This window comes from Carcharhinus amblyrhynchos, chromosome 2, assembly GCF_965287045.1.
Source record: "Carcharhinus amblyrhynchos chromosome 2, sCarAmb.v2.hapA, whole genome shotgun sequence".
Lineage (NCBI taxonomy): Eukaryota > Metazoa > Chordata > Chondrichthyes > Carcharhiniformes > Carcharhinidae > Carcharhinus > Carcharhinus amblyrhynchos.
This window is the reverse complement of record NC_137325.1, coordinates 86287397-86310409: the sequence shown is the minus strand read 5'-3', so window position 1 is coordinate 86310409 and position 23013 is coordinate 86287397. Positions and strand designations below refer to the sequence as shown.

Sequence of the window (23013 nt, the reverse complement as noted above, 5' to 3'; positions counted from 1 at the left end):
ATCCCTACCCCTATATCCCTACCCCTATATCCCTACCCCTATATCCCTACCCCTATATCCCTACCCCTATATCCCTACCCCTATATCCCTACCCCTATATCCCTACCCCTATATCCCTACCCCTATATCCCTACCCCTATATCCCTACCCCTATATCCCTACCCCTATATCCCTACCCCTATATCCCTACCCCTATATCCCTACCCCTATATCCCTACCCCTATATCCCTACCCCTATATCCCTACCCCTATATCCCTACCCCTATATCCCTACCCCTATATCCCTACCCCTATATCCCTACCCCTATATCCCTACCCCTATATCCCTACCCCTATATCCCTACCCCTATATCCCTACCCCTATATCCCTACATATTTACCCGCTAATCCCTCTAACTTACGCATCTCAGGACTCTAAGGGGCAATTTTTAGTACGGCCAATCAACCTAACCCCCACATATTTGGACTGTGGGAGGAAACCGAAGCACCTGGAGGAAACCCACACAGACATGAAGAGAATGTGCAAACTCCACACAGACAGTGACCTAAGCCAGGAATCGAACCCAGATCCCTGGAGCTTGAAGCAGCAGTGCTAATTACTGTGCCAAACATCTGTCTGTTGATCTTTCTTGTAATATTAATAAGCAACAGTGAGTTGTTAAAATATATCGGGCCATGTTTGATGCTGGCTACTGCTCTGGACCCACATTTAATGAGCATTGTTGCAACTACATTTAAAGATTAAACTCTTAAGCCTTTTCAAAGGTTTAATTGTGTAAAGCTTATTACAAACTCATTCCACCATTTCGTTTCAACAAGTTTTTGCCATTTGTTTACCAGCAGGAATTCTTGACTTGTGTGTCAAGGCTGTATTTATTGACCATCATCAGTTGCCCTGCAAAGTGCCTCCTTGAAATGTTGTTTTTGTGCTTTTGGTAAATATGGGATTAGGCGGAAATCCCAAGATATTGGCATTGGGCAATAAAGTAATGGTGGTACTTGTCTCAAGTCAGGGTGGTGTGTTACTGGAATGGGAACTAGTATAATGGGTTTCCCATGATCTTGTTGGTCTTGTCCTTCAGAATGGTAGAAACTATCTGGCAGACATCACAGTTGGAATAAGCTTGGTTGAAGGGGTATGGTTTTATCCCCTACACTGTTGAGCTGCTTCATTGTTGTGGCTTCATCCATCCAGTCAAAATGGAGAGTGGGGAGTAAAGTCTTTCAGGCTGGCTGAAGGTGAGAAATAGTGTTCCCCAGGAAATGATGCTGTGACTCGTGTGCTTAGCCACTTCTTGCTGTTGAGGAGTGAGCCAAGTTAATTGGATATTGGCATCTGTGATAGGATCTGAGGAGGAAACCAAGTTGGATCATGCACTTGGCAATTTTTACTGAACTTGCTAACCAATGATTGCAAAACCATTCTTGGTTTTGCCATGGTTGAGGATAGAGATGTTCATAAAACCGCTTTCTCCTGTTAGTTGCCACTCCCATTCTTGACTAAATATAGTTCAGCTACAGAGTTCAGCTTTATTGGTTGTGTATCAGTTAGCTCTATATTTTGCCTGCTGCTTTTTTCTTTATTATTTCCTTTCAGTACTTCATTTCTAATCAAAAAAGTCAATTCATATTTAGTCCCCACATGAGGGACAGACAAGATCCAAGCTGACAAGACTTTGCATCTCATCTCGGGTTCGATCAAAACAAGATCCAAGCTGGACAGGATGAGGAGTAGCACCCCCTCCTGGGCTTGATCTAACATTTCATCTTAGCGAAAAGGCCGAGATGGCTTTGAAAAATTGCATCAGATAAAGCCTTGATTTAATCTCATTGGCTACCTTGATCCTTTACCCTTGCTTAAAGAAACTACAGTTGCAGGTGTCAGCACACCCCCACCGCAGTGGGCTAGTCCCACCCCCTGTCTGATCATGGTTTCAACCCTGCTGTTGTGTCTAGAATGCTATGTTGGAGGTTTCAATAGATTGGTCATTTATTCTAGGATACAAGTATCACACTGTTCCTGGCATTCCCTTCTGCACTCTCTAATAAGCTAGGATTGACCATCTTGTTTGACAGTGTTGATGAAAATGAGTGATGTGCTCAGCAATAAGGTTACAGATATGGAGATGTACAATTCTGCTGGCCAATAGACCACACAACTTCATGAATGCTCAGCTTTGGGATTGTAAATCTGTTTATTGTTTGCCCCACTTACCATTGGTAAGTTAAAACACTGCAGAAGGCCATTTAGTCCATTGTGCCTTGCTGGGTCTTTGAAAGAGCTATCTACTTAGTTTGTCTTCTCCCACTGAAGTGTTTATTCAATTCCCTTTTCAAGGGCACCACTGAAGAAGCTTCCACAACTCTTTCATGGAATGAATTCCAGGTCATAACACTGTCTTTAAAAAAAAAAATTCCCTCATCGGATCTTTTGGCAATTAGCTTAAATCTGTCTACCCTGGTTACATCATTTCAGCCCTTAGAGTTTCTCATTAGCTGACCTGAATGCCCTTTTATAATCTTAAATGCTTTATTAAATCTTCCCTTAACTTTTTCTGGCTCAAATCCCAGCTTCTCCTATCTCTTCATGCAACTGATGTCTCCCATGTGTGGTAGGATTCTAGTAAATTCTCTGCACCCTCTCCAAAGCTTTCACCTTTATATAAGGTATGATTCCCACGCTTGGACACAGGGCCTAGGTTAGGATGTCTTTGTATTTGGTGCCTCAACTGATAAAGATAGATCCCATATGCTTGTTTTAACAGTTGAAAATAGGGAAGTATTGCCAAAGCATTTCATCTTGCACTCATGACAACAAATGTAAAAATGCAAAATTTCAAACTGTCTCAACAATCAAAGCGTCACCTCAGCCAATCAGCGTCAACTTGCTAGCCAGTCAGCACCCTTTACTCTAATAAATTATTGCGATCATTTGAAATTTGGTTTTCTTGTGTTTGTCCTGATGAGTGCAAGGTGAAAAGTTTGGGCAAAACGTCTCTTGTTTTACTTCTGTACTACATAACATTGTATGGTACAGTATTAGTTACTCCATACCCATGTAATGGAGGACATCTTCATGGTAAAGATAAGTTTTTGCCTTCATAAGGGCTGTGTGACAATTTCAAAGATTAATTGGCAAGAACAGGGTTAAATAAATTACTGCCTTTCTTTGGTTCCCTCACTGGTTGACGCAAGCATAGTCAGCAGTTGTGCCCTTTTTGGTCTTAACCAGCACAATCAGTCATGGTACTGCTCAACCTCTCATGGGACAGCTCTCAGAACTTGAGCATCAAGCCCCAGATGCAAGCTTGGTGAAGTTTACAAAGTTACCTGGGCTGGGATTACCTGAGCCAAGAAAAATAATACATCTGAGGATCGGGAGTAGTTTAGAATTCAGCAAAGAAGGACCAAGGGATTGATTAAGAAGCGGAAAATATAATATGAAAATAAACTTGCAGGGAATATAAGGACTGACACTAAGAGTTTCCATAGATACATGAAGAGAAAGAGGTTGGTGAAGACAAACCTAAGCCCCTACAGACAGAAACCGGGGAATACATAATAGGAGACAAAGAAATGGCTGAGCAATTGAATACATACTTTGGTTCTGTCTTCACAAAAGAGAACACAAATCAGATGCCAGAAATGTTGGCAAATGCAAGTGAGAGAGAAGAACTGCAGAGATGAGTTGAAGGGGTTGAGCTATGAGGAGAGGCTGAATAAACTAGGTTTGTACTCGTTAGAGTTTAGAAGAATGAGGGGAGATCTCATTGAGACATATAAGATGATGAATGGGATGGATAGGATAGAGGTGGAGAGGCTCTTCCCGCTCAAAGGACAGTAGGACTAGGGGGCACAGCCTCAAGATAAAGGGGGGGCGGTTTAGAACGGAGTTGAGGAGGAACTTCTTCACTCAAAGGGTGGTGAATCTCTGGAATTCTCTGCCCGTTGAGGCGGTGGAAGCTGCCTCGCTAAATATTTTTAAGACGCGGGTTGATGGGTTTTTGATAAGCGAGGGGATTAAGGGTTATGGGGAGAGGGCGGGAATGTGTAACTGAGACACGACAGATCAGCCATGATCTTATTGAATGGTGGGGCAGGCTCGAAGGGCTGGATGGCCTCCTCCTGCTCCTATTTCTTATGTTCTTATTATGTAATCAGTAGAGTTGACAAGGGAGAGCCAGCCAATGCAGTATGTTTGGATTTTCAGAAAGCGTTTAACAAAATCCCGCATAGACTATTGTGCACGATTAAAACACATGGGATTGGGGGACGTGTACTGAGATGGATAGAAAACTCTTTGGCAGAGAAGAAATAAAGAGTAGGAATTAATGAGTGATTTTCAAATTGGCAGGCAGTAACTAGTGCAGGGATTGGTGCTGGACCCCAGCTATTCACAATATATATTAATGATGAGGATGAGGGAACAAAATGCAACATTCAAAGGATCCTGGGTATCCTTATGCACCAGTCACTGAAGGCATGCAGGCGGTAAAGAAGGTAAATGATATGTTGGCCTTCATTGTGAGTGATTTCGAGTACAGGAGCAGGGATGTGTTTTTGCAATTATACAGGGCCTTGGTGAGGCCACACCTAGAGTATTATGTGCAGTTTTGGTCTTGTTTTCAGAGGAAGGATGTACTTGCTCTCGAGAAAGTTTACCAGGCTGATTCCGGGGATAGCAGGACGGATGCATGAGAGATTGACTAGGTTAGGATTGTTTTCGCTGGAGTTCAGACAAATGAGGGGGGATTCTTAGAGACTTATAAAATTCTAACAGGACTAGACAGGGTACATGCAGGGAGAATGTTCCCAATGGTGGGAGAATCCGGAACCAGGGGTCGCAGTCTGAGGATTCAAGGTAGACCATTTAGGATGGAGGTGAGGAGACACTTCTTCACCCAAAGAGTTGTGAACCTGTAGAATTCATTACCACAGGAAATAGTTGATGCCAAAACATTGAATGTATTCAAGAGGTGGCTAGATGGAGCATCTGGGGCAAATGGGATCAAAGATTATGGGGAAAAAGCAGGATTAGGCTATTGAGTTGGATGATCAGCTGTGATCGTATTGAATGGCAGAGCAGGCTCAAAGGACCAAATGTCATCCTCCTGCTCCTATCTTGTATGTTTCTATGAGCTTTGTTCTGATTTAATGGGTGAAATCTTAGCAAAAAATGGCGGAATGTTGATTCTGGTGCTGAATGTGTCGGTGTGTGTTTTTAGTCCAAATCTTTCAGTTTATTTGTATTAATTTTTATTCCCATGAGTTTTGTGCCACTCTCGCAGTGTTTTCCCTCTGATTTGCCTATCATGTAATGACTTAACTGCTGCAAGCACTGGGGAGCTCCCTAATACCTGTTCCACAGCGACTGCAGGCAATGGCAGCCACAAAGCTGGCACCACACTTCACAGAGGGGGCCCTCACCAGACTGCTCAATGGAGTGGCACAGAGGCAGGAAACGGCCGTCCAGCAGGGTGACCAAACCTGTGTAGGATACCTAGACATAGTGGGATGGTGAGGAAGATTAAGAAACCGAAGGTACATCGTGGGAATAGGTGAATAGAGATGATATTGCAGGTAGATCACCATTTTGTTCTGAATGTTTGTCAATAAATTTCATTTTATTCACCCACAGAGCCTACAGCCTGTCTTCATGCCACCAAGTTTGGGAAATGACTGCGCTCACCTGGCACCTCTCCCCTGTGTCATGTGAAGAGTGCAATGTCTCTCCCTCCCTCCCTCTTGTCAGCCCCCACTAAGGAAAAGTATCCCTCAGCAGTGATATGGAAAGAAACCCAGGAATGAGGATGTGAGAAGTGCTACTTGCATACCATTCTCTACAACACCTTTAGAGCAAAGGCATCCCAGCATGAAGGTTAGAGAAAGCCTACAAGTGACCCCTCCTGATCTATGTCCCCAAAATGGTGATTCTGGAACCATCACCACTGCTCTGAGTTGAACTCATCAGTGTCCCCCATGTCCTCTCTGGTGCCCCCAAGCAGTACACACCGCAGAGGGTGCTGGCTGCCTGAGTGCTTGCTTCTGAAACCGTGCCCCACCTCTTGGAGGTGAAGGCACCTGGTTCAAGCTTCTGTAGAGCTGTAGTAAATGGTACTGGTGTGACATTGTTGGTCGTTGAATATTTTTAAGGCTGAGTTAAATGGCTTAATGAGGCAGTCAAAGGTTATTGGGGTAGACAGAAATATAGAGTTGAGGGCATAATCAGATCAGCCATGATTTTATCAAATGGCAGAGTCAGCTCAGGGAGCTGACTAGCCAACTCTGAATTTGCATATTGGTATGTATGTCTGGGTCTTGTGCTATTACTGGTTGACATGGTCAATATCAGTTTCCCTCTATACAGTTTTGCAATTGTTGAAAACTGGAAACTTTGAAAATCTTGAAAATGTTGATTTGCTTCCCATATGTGCAGGCACATTGAGATAAATAGCTGTATATCATTAAAGTGAAAACACATGTTTAAATGTTTGGTATTGTAGCATTTAGTAAGCCAGTGATCAGAAATTGGCCTTCCCTAATGATCCTGGTGTTTCTTTAGTTGAGACGGTTGTATTGTTCCTTATTTTTAAACGTTCTATTTAAACATTGTTTAAATATGTGCGTACAGATCATTGAATGCAAGAATCTTTCATTTGAGTAATCCAAGGTTGGAGGCATCAGAAGCTTTCCTGTATTTCAGTCAATTCCCAGATCTATATCAATGATCCAGTGACCTTTTTCTAATTTCATTGTTCTAATTTGCATTATTTCCTTGTCTCATTTCCATGCGTGTATAGATTTTTCAAAACTTGGCAGTTTGGAATGCAACTAATATGGAAAGAGTGGTGTCTGCTACTGGTTGTAAACCTGCATGTTGCATCAGTAAAATATATTGATGTTTTGTCAATATTTGGAATGCTGATGAATCATGAACTTGGAAATGAAGGTAGCACTGTGAAAAAAATTACAATATATTTCATTGCAAATCCATACCATCCATAATTTTTAACTTTAATTCCACCAAGTGTTTTGTAGGCGTCTAAAACCTTCTCTAGGTTCAAAGTAAAAATGTCTTTAAGCAGCAATGTAAAGAAACCTGAGCACTTTCTATCATAAAAACAGAAAATGCTGGATAAACTCAGCCGATCTGGCAGCATCTGTGGAGAGAGAAACGCAGTTAACACTTTGAGTCTAACGTGACTTCTGTAGAACAGATTTTTACTAGAGCTTGGGAGATAATAAAATTAGGCAATACACAATTTTACAGATGCTTTTATAACATTTGAGATATTAATTTTTACTCTGTTTAGCCTCTGAATCTTGCAGTCAGACCTGCATAACTCCTCGCATGTATCAGCAAGATTTTAGATTGTGTGTCTACACAGGATGTGAACGATCCCAATCCCCTTCTCACCATTTAGATGGTTCTGGGAAATGAGGGAATCCATAGACTCAGAATGATCCAACTGATCCTTTCTCTATTATTTAGTTAATAATGCAATTTAGAATTTTTAAATCCACATGTGGCACATCACAGTGCAACAATTTTTCACAAAATGAATAAAGCTTGGCGAGTCATTATCGGGCATGAGTAATTCCCATGATCTCCCAGATTCTGGCTTACTAAACTCAACCATGTCTTTCTCCTATAGTGACTCCATTCTATAAAGTTATTTAGAACTCTTTTTTTTAACGTTGCCTTTCCCAAGCCCCCTCTACTTGGACCTCTGGGTGAATAACTTGTAGTTGCTTCTCCTACCCAGAGAAGAAGTTTGAGATTTGGGAGGTTCTACATTACTGAAAACCACAAACTAAATGTAAGGAACCATCTGTCATGCTGCAAAGATTGAGTTGACTTTGCCTTCAGCAACATCAATGGAATTTACTTTGGGACATTAAAGGACACATCAAAGAGGACCTGTGAAGTGAACCCAGAGTCTGAATTTGGGCCTCATGATTACAGAGGACTGAGCTGGATATTCAGGAGCCAAACTGAAAGTTGAAGTGAGGGTAAGAAGTAGAAATAGATGAGTAGAGAAGGGAATTGTGATGGAATTGAAGAAAAAGTAGGGAAAAATAAAGATGGGTTTGAGAGATCTGTTGATAGTCATAGGTTCTTGCAGTTAATTTCCTGTCTAGGAGGATGACTCACAGTTTTGCCAGATGTATTTCCCACACTGTTTAACTAGTTCAATGATATTTTGTGGCTTTCTTTGGTCTTTTAACAGGATACATTTAAAAATGAACCTACCATTGTTAGCTTATAGGTTGTGACTGCAGCTTGTGCAAATTGTAAGGTAGTTAGAAAATTTTGAGACGATCTCAAGAACCTTTTATGCTAATTTTCACCAGGTAAGATTTGGAAACTCATACTGAATGCCTTATCCAATGAATTATCTGTCTGATGTGCTTAAGGTGTTTTGAATGTTACATTATTAGAACAATAGCAAAATGTTGCAGATGCTGCAATCGGAAATAAAAACAGGAAAATGCTGGGAATATTTAGCGGCTCAGGCAGCATTTTTAATTCATTTTTAATTCACTTTATGAATATGGGCATCATTGGCTGTGCCAGCATTTATTGCCCATTGCTAGTTGCCCCTCAGAAGGAGGTAGTGAGCTGCAGCCTTGAACTGCTGCAGTCCCCTAGGTGCTGATACATCCACAGTGCTTTTAGGGAATTCCAGGATTTTAATCCAGATTTAGTGAAGGAATGGTGATGTATTTTCAAGTCAGGACGGTGTGTAACTTGGAGGGAAAATTCCAGTTGGTTGTGTTCCCATGAGTCTGCTGCCCTTGTCCATTTAGATGGTGGTGGTCATGGTCTGGAAAGTGCTGCCTAAAGAACTTTGAATTCCTGAAGTGCATCTCATAGAAAATGCAAACTGCTCCCATTGTTTGTCGATAAACCAGAGAATCCCAATAGTGCAGAAGGAGGCCATTCAGCCCATCGAAGTTGCACCGATTTTCCAAAACAGCTCCTTAACCCAAGCCCATTACACCCCCCCCAATCCCCATAACCCCGTGTTTAGAATGGATAGCCCACCTAATCTAATCTACACATCTTTAGATGCCTTAAAATTTCCAATTTGACTCCTGAGTATTCAGCTCAGTCCTCTGAGTACAAGGAAGTTTCGACTCCATTCACAGCTTGTAATATGTTGTTAACTTTATCATTATGGCTATAGTACCCTATTCAACAGCTTTTCCCTTCTAGACTGTTTATATGTATTGTATGTTTATTATCTATAACAGGTGCTGTTAACAAGCCTAAGTTGCAGGATAATTATTTGGAATTGAACATGGAATGAATGATTCAATGCGAAAGGGCTGTAGATATTAGCACATTGAGCTCTGAAACAATGTTATTCTGGAAAACCATATTTGGAGAACTCAGGCCATCAACATTGAAAACACCTAATATGCGCACTAAAGTGATAATTCATTGGCTGGAGCTTTCAGTTAACTTCTGTAGCCTGCCTGGAGGAAAGTTAACTGAGAAAGTTAGCCCTGAAGAGTATATCTCTTCCACCCCACTTCATCCTCAGATTCAGCTCTGTTTTGGAACAAGTGTATTAAAAATTGGTGCAAGATTTCCCAAATCTATTTTACAGAGATTCTAGATATTAATCAGTCTGAATAAGAAACATTTCTGACTGTAGTATGTCGAGTAGAGGTAAAGCAGACTGCTGTAGAGTCTGTTCGCAATCAGCTTCAAATGGTGGGTGACACGTGGTTAGTACAGCAGTGCCAGGGAGCTGAGTTCAGTTCTGGCCTTGGGTGACTGTGTGGAGTTTGCATGGTTTCCTCCCACAGTCCAAAAGTTGTGCAGGTTAGTTGGATTGGTCATGCTAAATTGAACCTTAGTATCCCAAGATGTGTAGCTTAGATGGATTAGCCAGGATAAATACATGGGGTTACGGGGGTAGGGTAGGGGAAAGGGCCTGGGTAAGATACTCTGTCAGAATCGGTGCAGGTCCGACGGGTCGAATGACTTCCTTCTGCACTGCAGGGATTTTATGATGCTATGACTGTTGTCTCCCCAAACACAGTTTGTAAAAACCTTATGGAAATTTTAAATAACTTTGCTTAAGAAGTAAATCCCTGTTTTCGAATTTGCTGTTTAGTACAAATGTTAAGACACTTGTCTGCAGCTTTATTTTGTTAAAAAACCCTAACCTCATGATCAATGATCTCATTGTTAGCTCATCTCCCCTTTTTAAACCTTGTCAATTGTTGGAATCCCTCATCTGCTAGTCCAAACATCAAAATATGTAAATATCTTTGATAGACTTCATTATTAACCTTAATCCTGGTGAAGGACTTTGTTTCTGATTCTAATTTGGGGGAAATTAAAACAATTTCAATAAAACTGCACATATACTAGCTTGTTAATAACTTGCCTTTTTTATTTAAACAGCACTGGTTAGATGCTACAAAACCCATCAAGAAACAAGTGAAAAGTAAGTACACATGATTAACTTGGAGTCTGCTTCAGAATGTCGTTTTAAATTAATTTTTGGATTCATCTTGATGTTTTATTAAAATATAAACATTCTGTATTATCTTTACTTGATAAATACAGTATTTGATAAACTTGACTTAAAATCATTGTCTGACATGGAAATGTTTAATATATAAATCTTTTTCTCAGTTGGACCTCCTTACTATTTCCACTTCAGAATAAAATTCTATTCCTCAGAACCAAACAATCTTCGTGAAGAGTTTACAAGGTAGGAAAATATGACGTAGAAATGCTAATTGCAGCAAGCACCTGCAATTCTTCTAAATATATTTGTTCTGGTGGTGTGAGTAATGCTGGCAAGGCTGCACTTATTGCCCATCCGTAGTGGCTGTGAGGGCATTGAGGGCCAACTCTATGCAGTGAGACTGGAATCTCAGAAGGCAGTCTGGGCAAGTAGGCAGGTTCTTTTTCTTGAATGTAATTAGGGAATTTGTTTGGTTTCTGACCACACCACACCAGCAGATTTCACTTTCTCTGGGGCCTGCTCCCAAATTGCTAAATTTAATTAATTCATTTAACCGATTAGTCATGGTGGGATTTGACCTGACCTGACCTCCTCTAGAAAGTTCATCCACATCCATAACCATGAGGCTGCCATTTCATTTTATATTCAGATAGACCGAGATTTTAATTTCTGGCTGTTAATGGATCCAATAACATTTTCCACTTCAGTATCAGTTAACTTTTAATACCAAAATGAAACACATTAAAAATTAATTCTCTCTCTCTCATGATAGTTGTGTCTTCCTCTGTCTGCTGCTCCATGTTGCACATGCTCTTTCCTGTCACTCTTGGGCTCTGTCCTTGGTTCTGACCTTCTTTCCACTCTTTCCCATATTCTTTCTGACACTCTGCTAGGTTTTGCATACATTAGCTCCCTGTCTCTCTACCTCTTCCCCCCTCATGCTATTTCCTCCCCATACACTTCCCTCCCTCGCCCTTCCCTTTCTCATGCTTTTCCCCTTTGCAATCTTCCCTCCTGCTCACATCACACCCAGTGCCTTGCCCCATCATGCCTTTGGTCGCACTTTGTTCCAGCATTTTCTGGACAGTCTTACCTCCTGTCTCATCTTTACCTCCCCCAAGAATCCAACCCGGACACTTATTATAATGCTGCATGTTGGTTAACCTCTTGCTACTTATGCTGGGCTTTAATCAAATAAAGGATTTAAATTTAATATATCAGTAAAAACTTTAAAGGTGAGGGAGGTGACACTGAACAAGAAAGAAGGAGACCAATAGACATGACTGCCTCTATTAAAATTAAGAGCCATACAGAAAAGGAGGAAGCAATGAGCCACAAAGTGCGAGGAAAGCAATACAAGATTGAGAGCACGAAAAATTGCAGGTCTGTTGGTTTCAGGAAGAGAGAGGAATTTCCTTCTGTATTTCGGCAAAAGCAGTGATGCATTAACTTCTCTTGTTGTGGTGTAACTGTTATTTTTAAATGTATAAATCTAAATTTATTCCCTTAAGATTTCAAAGTCTAATTGCCTCAGGTACGTCCTGAGATTAATTAGAAATCAATTGCTGGTATTGATGGAAGTTTGCGAATTGGCATGTACTTGGAAATTCGCACTTATGTAGGAAACCAATTGCATAAAAGAACATAAGAAATAGGGGCAGGAATAGGCCATCTAGCCCTTCGAGCCTGCCCCGCCATTCAATAAGATCATGGCTGATCTGAAGTGGATCAGTTCCACTTTCCCGCTTTCTCCCCATAACCCTTAATCCCCTTGCCTACCAAAAACCTATCTACCCGCGTCTTAAATATATTTAGCGAGGTAGCCTCCACCACTTCAACAGGCAGAGAATTCCAGAGATTCACCACCCTTTGAGTGAAGAAGTTCCTCCTCAACTCTGTTCTAAACTGCACCCCCCCCCTTATCTTGAGGCTGTGCCCTCTAGTCCTGCTGTCCTTTCTGAGCGGGAAGAACCTCTCCACCTCTACCCTATCCATCCCTTTCATCATCTGAAACGTCTCAATGAGATCTCCCCTCATCCTTCTAAACTCTAACGAGTACAAGCCCAGTCTATTCAGCCTCTCCTCATAGCTCAACCCCCTCAACTCCGGTATCAGCCTAGTAAACCTCCTATGCACTCCCTCCAAGGCCAAAATATCCTTGCGTAAGTGCGGCAACCAAAACTGCACACTGTACTCCAGCTGCGGCCTCACCAGTGTCCTGTACAGCTGCAGCAAGACCTCCCTACTTTTATATTCAATCCCCCTCGCTATGAAGGCCAGCATCCCATTCACCTTCCTGACCGCCTGCTGCACCTGCAGGCTGGGTTTTTGCGACTCATGCACAAGGACCCCCAGGTCCCTCTGCACCGTAGCATGCTGCAGCTTTTTGCCCTGTAAGTAGTAGTCCTTCCTGCTATTATTCCTACCAAAGTGGATAACCTCACACTTGCCAACATTGTACTCCATCTGCCAGGTCCTCGCCCACTTGCTCAGCCTATCTAGATCCCTCTGCAGACTTTCCACACCCTCCGCACAATTTGCTGTTCCACTTATCTTGGTGTCATCAGCAAATTTCGACACCTTACACTCGGCTCCCTCCTCCAGATCATCTATATAAACGGTAAATAGCTGAGGCCCCAGCACCGATCCCTGGGGCACTCCACTAGTCACCAACCGCCAATCCGAATAGCACCCATTGACACTCACTCTCTGCCTCCTATTTGACAGCCAATCCCCTATCCACGCTAAAAGACGTTGCTGTGAACTGTGTGCACGCGTGTGTCACTCCCTCTGTCCCTTCCTAGATAAAGATTAGTTTATTACAAAAACTGCTGATGGAAGTTGCCTACATATAAACAATAAAGTTATGAAATAAAACATGGATACTAAGATTAAAAGCAGATAAAGATTAAAGATGACATTTCTTTCAGATTTTGTTGTGGGCCTGTTGCTTGATTTTCTTTGGTTTGAATATTATTATTCTCACAAGTATTGATATACAGTGAAAAGTATTGTTTCTTGCATTCCATACAGACAAAGCATACTGTTCATAGAGAAGGAAAGGAGAGAGTGCAGGCTTTCGTGTTACAGTCATAGCTAGGGTATAAAGAAAGATCAACTTAATGTGAGGTAGTTTCATTCAAATACTGATGGTAGCAGGGAAGAAGCTGTTTTTGAGTTGTTGTAATTATGTCTCAGACTTTTGTATCTTTTCCCTGATGGAAGAAGGTGGAAGAGAGTAATTCTGGGTTGCATGAGGTCCTTAATTATACTGGCTGCTTTTCTGAGGCAGCAGGAAGTGTAGATAATGTCAGTGGATGGGAGGTTAGTTTGAGTGATGGATTGGACTTTGTTCACGACCCTTTGTGGTTTCTTGCAGCCTTGAATAGAGCAGGAGCCATACCAAACTATGATATAAACAGAAAGAATGCTTTCTATGGCGCATCTGTAAAAGTTAGAACATAAGAACATAAGAAATAGGAGCAGGAGTAGGCCATCTAGCCCTTCGAGCCTGCCCCACCATTCAATAAGATCATGGCTGATCTGTCGTGGCTCAGTTCCACATTCCCGCCCTCTCCCCATAACCCTTAATCCCCTCGCTTATCAAAAACCCATCAACCCGCTTCTTAAAAATATTTAGTGAGGCAGCCTCCACCACCTCAACGGGCAGAGAATTCCAGAGATTCACCACCCTTTGAGTGAAGAAGTTCCTCCTCAACTCCGTTCTAAACCGCACCCCCCTTTATCTTGAGGCTGTGCCCCCTAGTCCTACTGTCCTTTCTGAGCGGGAAGAGTCTCTCCAATTCTATCCTATCCATCCCATTCATCATCTTGTACGTCTCAATGAGATCTCCCCTCATTCTTCTAAACTCTAACGAGTACAAGCCTAGTTTATTCAGCCTCTCCTCATGGCTCAACCCCCTCAACTCCGGTATCAGCCTAGTAAACCTCCTCTGCACTCCCTCCAAGGCCAAAATATCCTTGCGTGAGTACGGCGCCCAAAACTGCGCACAGTGCTCCAGCTGCGGCCTCACCAATGCCCTATACAGCCGCAGCAAGACCTCCCTACTTTTATATTCAATCCCCCTCACTATGAAGGCCAGCATCCCATTCACCTTCCTGACCACCTGCTACACCTGCAGGCTGGGTTTTTGCGACTCATGCACAAGGACCCTGAGGTCCCTCTGCACCGTCGCCTGCTGCAGTTTTTCGCCACGTAAGTAATAGTCCTTCCTACCATTATTCCTACCAAAGTGGACCACCTCACACTTGCCAACATTAAATTCCATTTGCCAGTTCTTGGCCCATTCACCCAGCCTATCTAGATCCTTCTGCAGACTCTCCACTCCCTCCGCGCAATTTGCCGTTCCACCAGTCTTGGTGTCATCAGCAAATTTCGACACCATACACTCAGTTCCCTCCTCCAGATCATCTATATAAATGGTAAATAGCTGAGGCCCCAGCACCGACCCCTGGGGCACTCCACTAGTCACCAACCGCCAATCCGAATAGCACCCATTAACCCCCACTCTCTGCCTCCTATTTGACAACCAATCCTCTATCCACGCTAACACCCTACCCCCAACTCCATGCCCCCTTACCTTCTGCAATAACCACTTGTTGAGGTACCTTGTCAAACGCCTTCTGAAAATCAAGAAAGACCACATCCACCGGCTCTCCTCTATCCACCGCCCTAGACACATCCTCATAGAACTCCAATAAATTTGTCAGACAAGACTTCTCCTTAACGAAACCGTGCTGCGTCTGCTCTATCAAGCAATTCCCCTCAAGATGCCTCGCTATTTCCTCCTTGATGACGGATTCTAACATTTTACCCACAACAGACGTTAAACTAACCGGCCTATAATTCCCTGCCTTTTGCCTGGCACCCTTCTTAAACAACGGCGTAACATTAGCCGCTTTCCAATCTTCCGGCACTTCCCCGGAATCCAGCAACGTTTGGAAAATAACCACCAAGGCATCCACTATCACCTCCGCCATTTCTTTCAGAACCCTCGGATGCATTCCATCCGGTCCTGGGGATTTGTCGACAATCAGTCCCTCCAGTCTGTCGAGCACTGCCTCTCTAGTAACAATAATGTCATTGAGACCCTCCAGTCCTACCACCTTTCCATCGCTAACACCCGGCAAATTATTCACGTCTTCCTCTGTGAAGACCGAAACGAAAAAGCTATTCAAGACCTCAGCCATTTCCCCATCCCCTACCACTAAGTCCCCCCCTCATCCTCTAAGGGTCCAACGTTCACCCTAGCCAGCCTCTTCCTTTTTATATATTTATAAAAACTCTTGCTATCCTTTTTTATATTAAGCACTAGCCCAGCTTCATAGTTTCTCTTCCCCTTCTTTATCAACTTCTTTGTCAATCTTTGTTGACATTTAAAACTCTCCCAATCCTCTTCTCGCCCACTACTCTTAGCTACTATAAACGCCTCCGCTTTTAATTTAACACTTTCCTTCATCTCCTTCGTTATCCACGGCTTATTACCTCTCCTCCTACAGTCCTTTTTAACCATCGGAATAAATTTCTGCTGAGCACCCAGAAAGATCTCCTTAAAGATCCTCCACTGCTCCTCAGCAGACCTACCTTCCAACGCGCTCCCCCAGTCAATATTCGCCAATTCTTCTCTTATCCTACCGTACTCCCCTCTGTTCAAACAAAGGACGCGTGTCCGGGAACGCACTTTCTCCTCCTCCATCTGCGCCAGAAACTCCACCATACAATGATCACTCTCCCCAAGAGGATCCTTCACCACAAGGTCCTTAATTCTACCCGCCTCATTACATAACACCAGATCCAAGATAGCTCGCTCCCTCGTCGGCTCCAACACACACTGTTCCAGGAAACTATCCCGGCAGCATTCCAAGAACTCCTCCTCGAGCCCACCGCGTCCAACGTGGGTCGACCAATCAATATGTAGATTGAAATCCCCCATAATTATCGCCGTTCCATTCCTGCACGCCACACTTATTTGCGCATTAACAGCCTGCCCCACCTCCAGATCATTGTTCGGGGACCTATAGACGACACCCACCAGTGTCTTCCTCCCTTTGCTGTTCCTAATCTCAACCCACAACGATTCCACTTTCTGCTCTTTGGTTCCTTTATCATCCCTTGCTACCACCCTGATGCTATCCTTAATCAGCAGAGCTACGCCCCCCCCTTTTTCCTCTCGCCTATCCTTCCTAAACACTTGATACCCCTGGACATTCAGCTCCCAGTCCCTGTCACCTTGCAGCCACGTCTCTGTAATGGCCACCAGATCATATCCATTTGTGCTGATCTGCGCCACCAGCTCATCCACTTTATTCCGAATGCTTCGTGCATTCAGATAAAGTGCCTTCATCCCAGCCTTCTCCTGGACCCTATTTGCCAGAACGCCATCAACCATACTCACGCCCCCACTCCCTTAATTATTGGGACATCCTCGGCCTCTTCCCTTACCTGTACCCTCTCCTTAACTTTAGACCCCGTAATGTCACCTACCCCCCCCCCCCCCCAATTAGTTTAAAGCCCTGTCTACAGTGAGAGACGTAGCAGACGAAGTGAAACTTGAGCTTGGTTTAGCATCTGAAATGGTTTTTCCTGTTGACTATTCAGAAGTTTGACTTTTCAGATGGACACAGCAGATCAGTATATTTTTGGGAGAGCAAGGTTTCCTATTCCTCACTGGAAGAACAGCAGTTGATTTCTTAATATCTTTCATTTTGTCCTCCCTTGTCTGGGACCCTCTCTGAAGTTGTTTCTCAGAGTTCTTATGGGTGTTGTGTACACCGAAGTGGCTGGTTCTTTATTACAACCAAATAGAAAATAGCTGCTTTGTTAATCTCAGTTAAGCATTGTTCGACCAGAGAATTAAGTTAATTATGTTAACGTCCTTTGAAGCCCCTTTCTGTCTCCTATTCTCTCAAAAGTAAGAAGATTTTTCACATCTTGGAGAATTAAATGGATGACCCTGGAGGGATCTTTGCAATTGTAATGATTCTTCATCAATCTAAAGATTTGAAAACAGAAATTTGTCTTCAACACATCTGTCCGCAAAATCTGTAGTATCATAATTACACATTTGTGACACAAAAAATGATGCTTGTGATGGTGCAAAACTTTTATATACAGTACGATCCCAAGATTTGGCAGCTAGCATGCAGCCACTGACTTTCAACCTCTCACTGTTATATGACGCTCACTTGAGCATTGATTGGCAGTGGGTGAGACTTCTGTTCATCCTTGGAAGGAAGCCCTGCCCATGAGAGCTATTAGCCAATCAGATTGCTGGTAACCCTTCAACTCTGCCAGATACAGTGTTGCAGTGGCCAAAAGTGGTACCGCAGCATTCTAAGTCTTGGGGTTTCCAGGGGCAGGAGGTTAAAGGCAACTGGGGAGGGAGAGGGGGGAGAATGGTGGTGGGCAGGAGATGGAAGATAGCAGTGTAGGGAAGGGGATCCCGGAGTGCCAAGATCCCAGGGGAAGGAAACCCCAACTCTTCCTGCCCAAGATGGGGAAAAGGTTTATTGTCACTTTTCCACCCTACCTGCTAACCTGATAATTGAGGCTGGATGTGAAAAGGTCACTTAAATACCTTAAGTGAAAGGCAGTTTTCCCACCTGAGGCCTTGCCTGCCCAAGCGTGAAATTGTATCTAGGTTTGGGTGTGAAGGAACTCGGGGACAATCCTGTCCATTTTATGCCCCCCACCACCTGAATCTGCCTTGGGTGAGGGGAGAGGGGTGGGATGGGGGTGTGTGTGGAGAGTATCTAAAATTCTGCCCATACAATTTTTTCAAGTAATTGATTTCAAAGCCTTTTTGGGAACATAAATGGTGGGCAATCTCATGGGAAATAAAATACCTTCTATGTGTGGTACTGAGTGTCAGACACGTTAAGGTCAACTATTATACCATCCAGGGCACAGTATACCTATCGTTGCTCTGCCACCATAATATTCATTTACCCAAGATGTGAAAACCCACATTGTTGATCAACGTGCTATTAGTTTTTTCTTCACCATCTGTGTTTATGACCTGTGAATCTCACTATCAATGGCTGATAACTGGTATTATAGGCCTTCTAGTGGATTAAGACATCTCCAAACATTGTTAGGATTTCTGGCAGTTCAGGGATTTGGCAGTCAGCCCAAATACAAAATTGAGTACCAAATTTCAGATAAATCTATTTGATCTCCCTGCAAGGTGTCTTTGCCCAATCTGACTTGCAACTTATAAAACAGTGCACGTTTTTAAATGAGTCCTATTTTCCTCTTTAATAAAATTTTAGTTCATTGGAATGCAAGCCTCACTATGTTTAAACTGTCTCTTTTCAAGTCCTTAAAACCTTACTGTCCACCCAACAGTAATTAAAAGAAAATCTCACCATGATTACTACTGCTTTCCTTCCTTAGCCTCCTGCACCAAACCAACTTCTTAATGTCCGCAAATTCAATCTCCACCTCAACTCATCATATTCTCTCTCATCTGAGTTCACTACACTCTTATTCTAATGAATGAAAAGGTAACCCTGTAAAGGTAAACCGGGCACTTTTCAGAACAGGAGTTGTAAATAGCCATTTGCTCACCTTTCAAGCTTGATGCAGAAATAGAGCAAATCACAACTATCTTTTCAAAAAATGGCTATCTGTTCCAATTATTGCTCGTTCTGCACTGCCTAATCTTGCAAATGGGCCAAAGGCCACCAAGTTTGGACCTTAAAAATTGCCAATTGACCTCAAATTACCCTGGAAATGCAAAACATCTCAAAAAATTTCAACACAAGGTTAAGTAGGTGTTTCACGTTGCTACGACACAGTGGCAATGTGAGTGGTATTTTGCACTAACAGGATTCTGCTTTCAGCTCAACAAACCATTCTGTGTACTGCACAACTGAGCAACATAATGTATCAATCTCCATGCTAATATGATGCCAGGTTAGGAGGGCATGTGTCCCAATGATTGGCTGATTGAATCAAACAGCATGTTTGGCTGTTTTGAAATATTAAGAGTGTAGACCATACTCAACCCAGCCCCTGCTTGCAATACATCTACTGTTTGATGTGATTCCACAACTGGGCAGCACTTGCTGAACAATCCTGAGTCTTCTAAAGTTACACTAATAAGCAATTTAAGATAATCAGTTATTAGTAATGTGGCTCATTTATTCTTGCTACATGTAACATACATCCATGCGCAGGGACCCATTCTCTATAAACAAGGAAAATGGATGAGCCTCACATTTTTTTTGAATTCACAGAAGCATGGGGAGCCTATAGTTTCCTATTGCTTTCTCCTTGGCAACATATCACTAAATCAGAGCCTACCTAGCAACAAATCACCACTCCTTTCCTCCTGTGGCATGAATTGCTACGATTATTTGAAATTTCTTGTGTTTGTCCTGATGAGTAGAAGCTGAAAAGCTTTGGCAGCATGTTTCTCTTCTCAGCAATGTTTAAGTTCTGCATGACCAAGTAACTAAATAAAGTTACTGTTAAAGATCATAGTTTGCCTTTTAAACCAAAATGAGCCTAATGGTGGTTTGAAATCTCCAGCTTCACCTTTGCATTCAGACAGGCTATAAATTCCTTGAGCTTTGTTGTTACAATGTACTTCATCATTTGAACCCCTTGGTTAGATTCTGCCTTGTAATTACTCCCACGTATCTATTATGTTCTAACATGCTGCTTGGTATAATCTAAAGTAATGATATAAATTACCAGGAATGCACAGCAAGTCAGTCAGTAAAGTCAGACCTATGGTTTCCAGAATATTCTGTTTATATTTCATATTTCAGCCGTTTGTTTTATATCTGTTAATATGCTCTTGGGTTGAACTGCAACACATTTGATGTCACCAATGTAATTTCATCTAATAACCTCTAGTTATTGTTTTCAAGTTTGATTCATTTATATGTATCACATACACGGCAACTCCTATGCAAGAGAGTGCAAGCATTTTCTTAGAGCATTGGTAGTGTTAAAGATTGTGTAAAAATGAATTGCCTCTAACTGGTCGCTATATTTATTTTGCAGATATCTTTTTGTGTTGCAACTCAGACAAGATATTCTTTGTGGCAAGTAAGTTGATATTAGCAAGTATGTCTTTTGCATAGAACTTTCTGCAGAAGATGAGGTCTTCCAAAAATACACAACCTTTATCTGATTCCTATACAGTTTGGATCTAGCTAGCCGTTTTGATATGTTTGTTGCAAGTAAAAGTATTTTGAAAGATCTGGGTACAGTGGTGCGCCAGGGACCCTGGGTTCAATTCTGACCTCAGGTCACTGTAGGGTTGGCATGTATTCCTGTGTCTGCATGGGTTTCCTCCCACTGTCCGAAGATGTATGGGTTAGGTTGATTGGCCATGATAAATTGCCCATTAGTCTCGGGGGACCAGCAGGGTAAATACATGAAGTTACACAGCTAGGCCAAGGATGGGATTGTTGTCATGTGTCCCACTGATTGGCTCGACGAGTCAAATGGCCTCATTCTGCACTGTAGGTGTTCTATGATTTAATTCATAAGAACATAAGAAATAGGAGCAGGAGTAGGCCATCTAGCCCTTCGAGCCTGCCCCGCCATTCAATAAGATCATGGCTGATCTGTCGTGGCTCAGTTCCACTTTCCCGCCCTCGCCCCATAACCCTTAATCCCCTCTCTTATCAAGAACCCATCAACCCGCTTCTTAAAAATATTTAGCGATTCCACTGAACTAAATTGGTGAATATCTTAATATGCCTGCTATCATGTTTTACTGTGGAAAATCTTCAATATAGTTTGGCCTTGGAACAAGTCAACAATCTGTGAAGTCATTCACCTACATAATGAATTACAAATTGTACTCTAACTCACTGCATATGAATGTTTTTGCAGATTGAAATGTCCTTATGATACTGATGTAGAGCTAGCTGCTTATTGCCTTCAAGGTAAGTGGCAAATCTCTAGAATCTGATAGTTTTCCAGTGAAGCTCCTTTTGAGGTGTTAATTGTCTAAAGTTAAGTGTCAGTTTTGCTTTTTGTTTTAATCCTCTTTTTGTCTTGCGCATTCATCAGATGGCCTTTACAGCCTGACTAAAATTGCTTTGGAGCAATGGAACTGCTGCCTGATTTACAGCCTAAAAGCATACCAAATATTAGGAAAATTCATGGCTAAAGTCAACTAATTATTTGGGATTTGCATTCTATAACATCCAGCTGCTGCCTGATGTCTTTAATACAATTTAATCTCATTATATAATGGTCATAAAATGAAAAGGGCAGCTGTTTAGAACAAGGCACAGAACTGTATTAGTATTCATTCCAACATATGGTGAAGTTTCTTACACTGTTAATCAAACCACAACTAAACACTCTGATTGGTAGTCATCCAACAGCAATTTTTCCACAGTGAATTTGGCTTGTGCCACATGACACATGCTCCTAACTTAGAGAACATTACATAGGTTTAATTTCTACATCAACCAATTGATTCAGGTGTTGAGAAGTTATAATTCGGAACGTTGTTAATTTTAATACCACTCATCGGAAACAACAATGGCAACCCAGCTCTGTCGACCTTGCAAAGCCATTCCCTTCACCACTGATGCACAGTGGCATCTAGAGTGCACTGCAGGAATTCACCAAGGCTCCTTAGCAGCACCTGCCAAACCATGACCACTGCCATCTTGAAGGACAAGGGCAGCAGATACCTAGGAACATCACCACCTGGAAGTTCACCTCCAAGCCATTCAGCATCCTGACTTAGAAAATATATCACTGTTCCTTCACTGTCGCTGAGTCAAATTCCTGGATCTCATCCCTTATAGCACTGAGGGTGTATCTACACCACACGGACTGTGGCTGTTCTAGAAGGCAGCTCACCACCCCCTTTTCAAGGGTAATTAGGGATGGGAAATGAATGCTGGCTAGCCAGCGACACCCATATTCCATAAATTTAAAAATAGACGCATGGAAATTTTGTTTTAGAAATGGTTTAGTGATATTGTCATGACTGACATAGTAGCAATAGCCAGCCACATCTTCCAAGTGTATTGAATTAAGGTTGTCTTTTTAAAGTCATCTCCCTTTCACTATTGAAAATGGTAAAAGGAAGCCAACAATCAGAGCATGGGACATCACTGATCTCTGATGATTCCACAGTGTGCAATTCCATTCAAATTCACTAAGCAACACTTAACAACATCATGCTTGGCAGGGACCATTCACACCTCTTAAGTCAGGAGTCCTCAGCATCAACTCTAGACCCCATTAAGTCTCATGGCATCAGGTCAAACACGGGCAAGAACATTTCCTGCTGATTACCATGTACCATCCCCCCTCAGCTGATGAATCAGCACTACTCCATGTTGAACACTACTTAAAGAAAGCACTGAGGATGGCAAGGGTCCAGAATGTACTCTGTGTGGTGGCCTTTAATGCTCAAAACCAAGAGTAGTATAGCTTGATATACCGGCTCAGACTGAGCTGGCCAGGTCCGAAAAGACATACCTGCAAGACTGGGATTGTGAGAGCGGTGAG

General features: G+C 42.5%; 1 protein-coding gene across 1 annotated transcript in view; it reads left to right on the top strand.

Moving 5' to 3' along the window:
- Positions 1 to 23013, top strand: part of epb41l4b (erythrocyte membrane protein band 4.1 like 4B) — a 178916-nt gene that overhangs the window by 121789 nt on the left and 34114 nt on the right. The window contains exons 3-6 of the mRNA XM_080208697.1: positions 10424 to 10466; positions 10658 to 10736; positions 20530 to 20574; positions 21370 to 21422. Of these exons, the coding sequence (XP_080064823.1) occupies positions 10424 to 10466; positions 10658 to 10736; positions 20530 to 20574; positions 21370 to 21422 (220 nt within the window). The remainder of the gene's footprint in view (positions 1 to 10423; positions 10467 to 10657; positions 10737 to 20529; positions 20575 to 21369; positions 21423 to 23013) is intronic.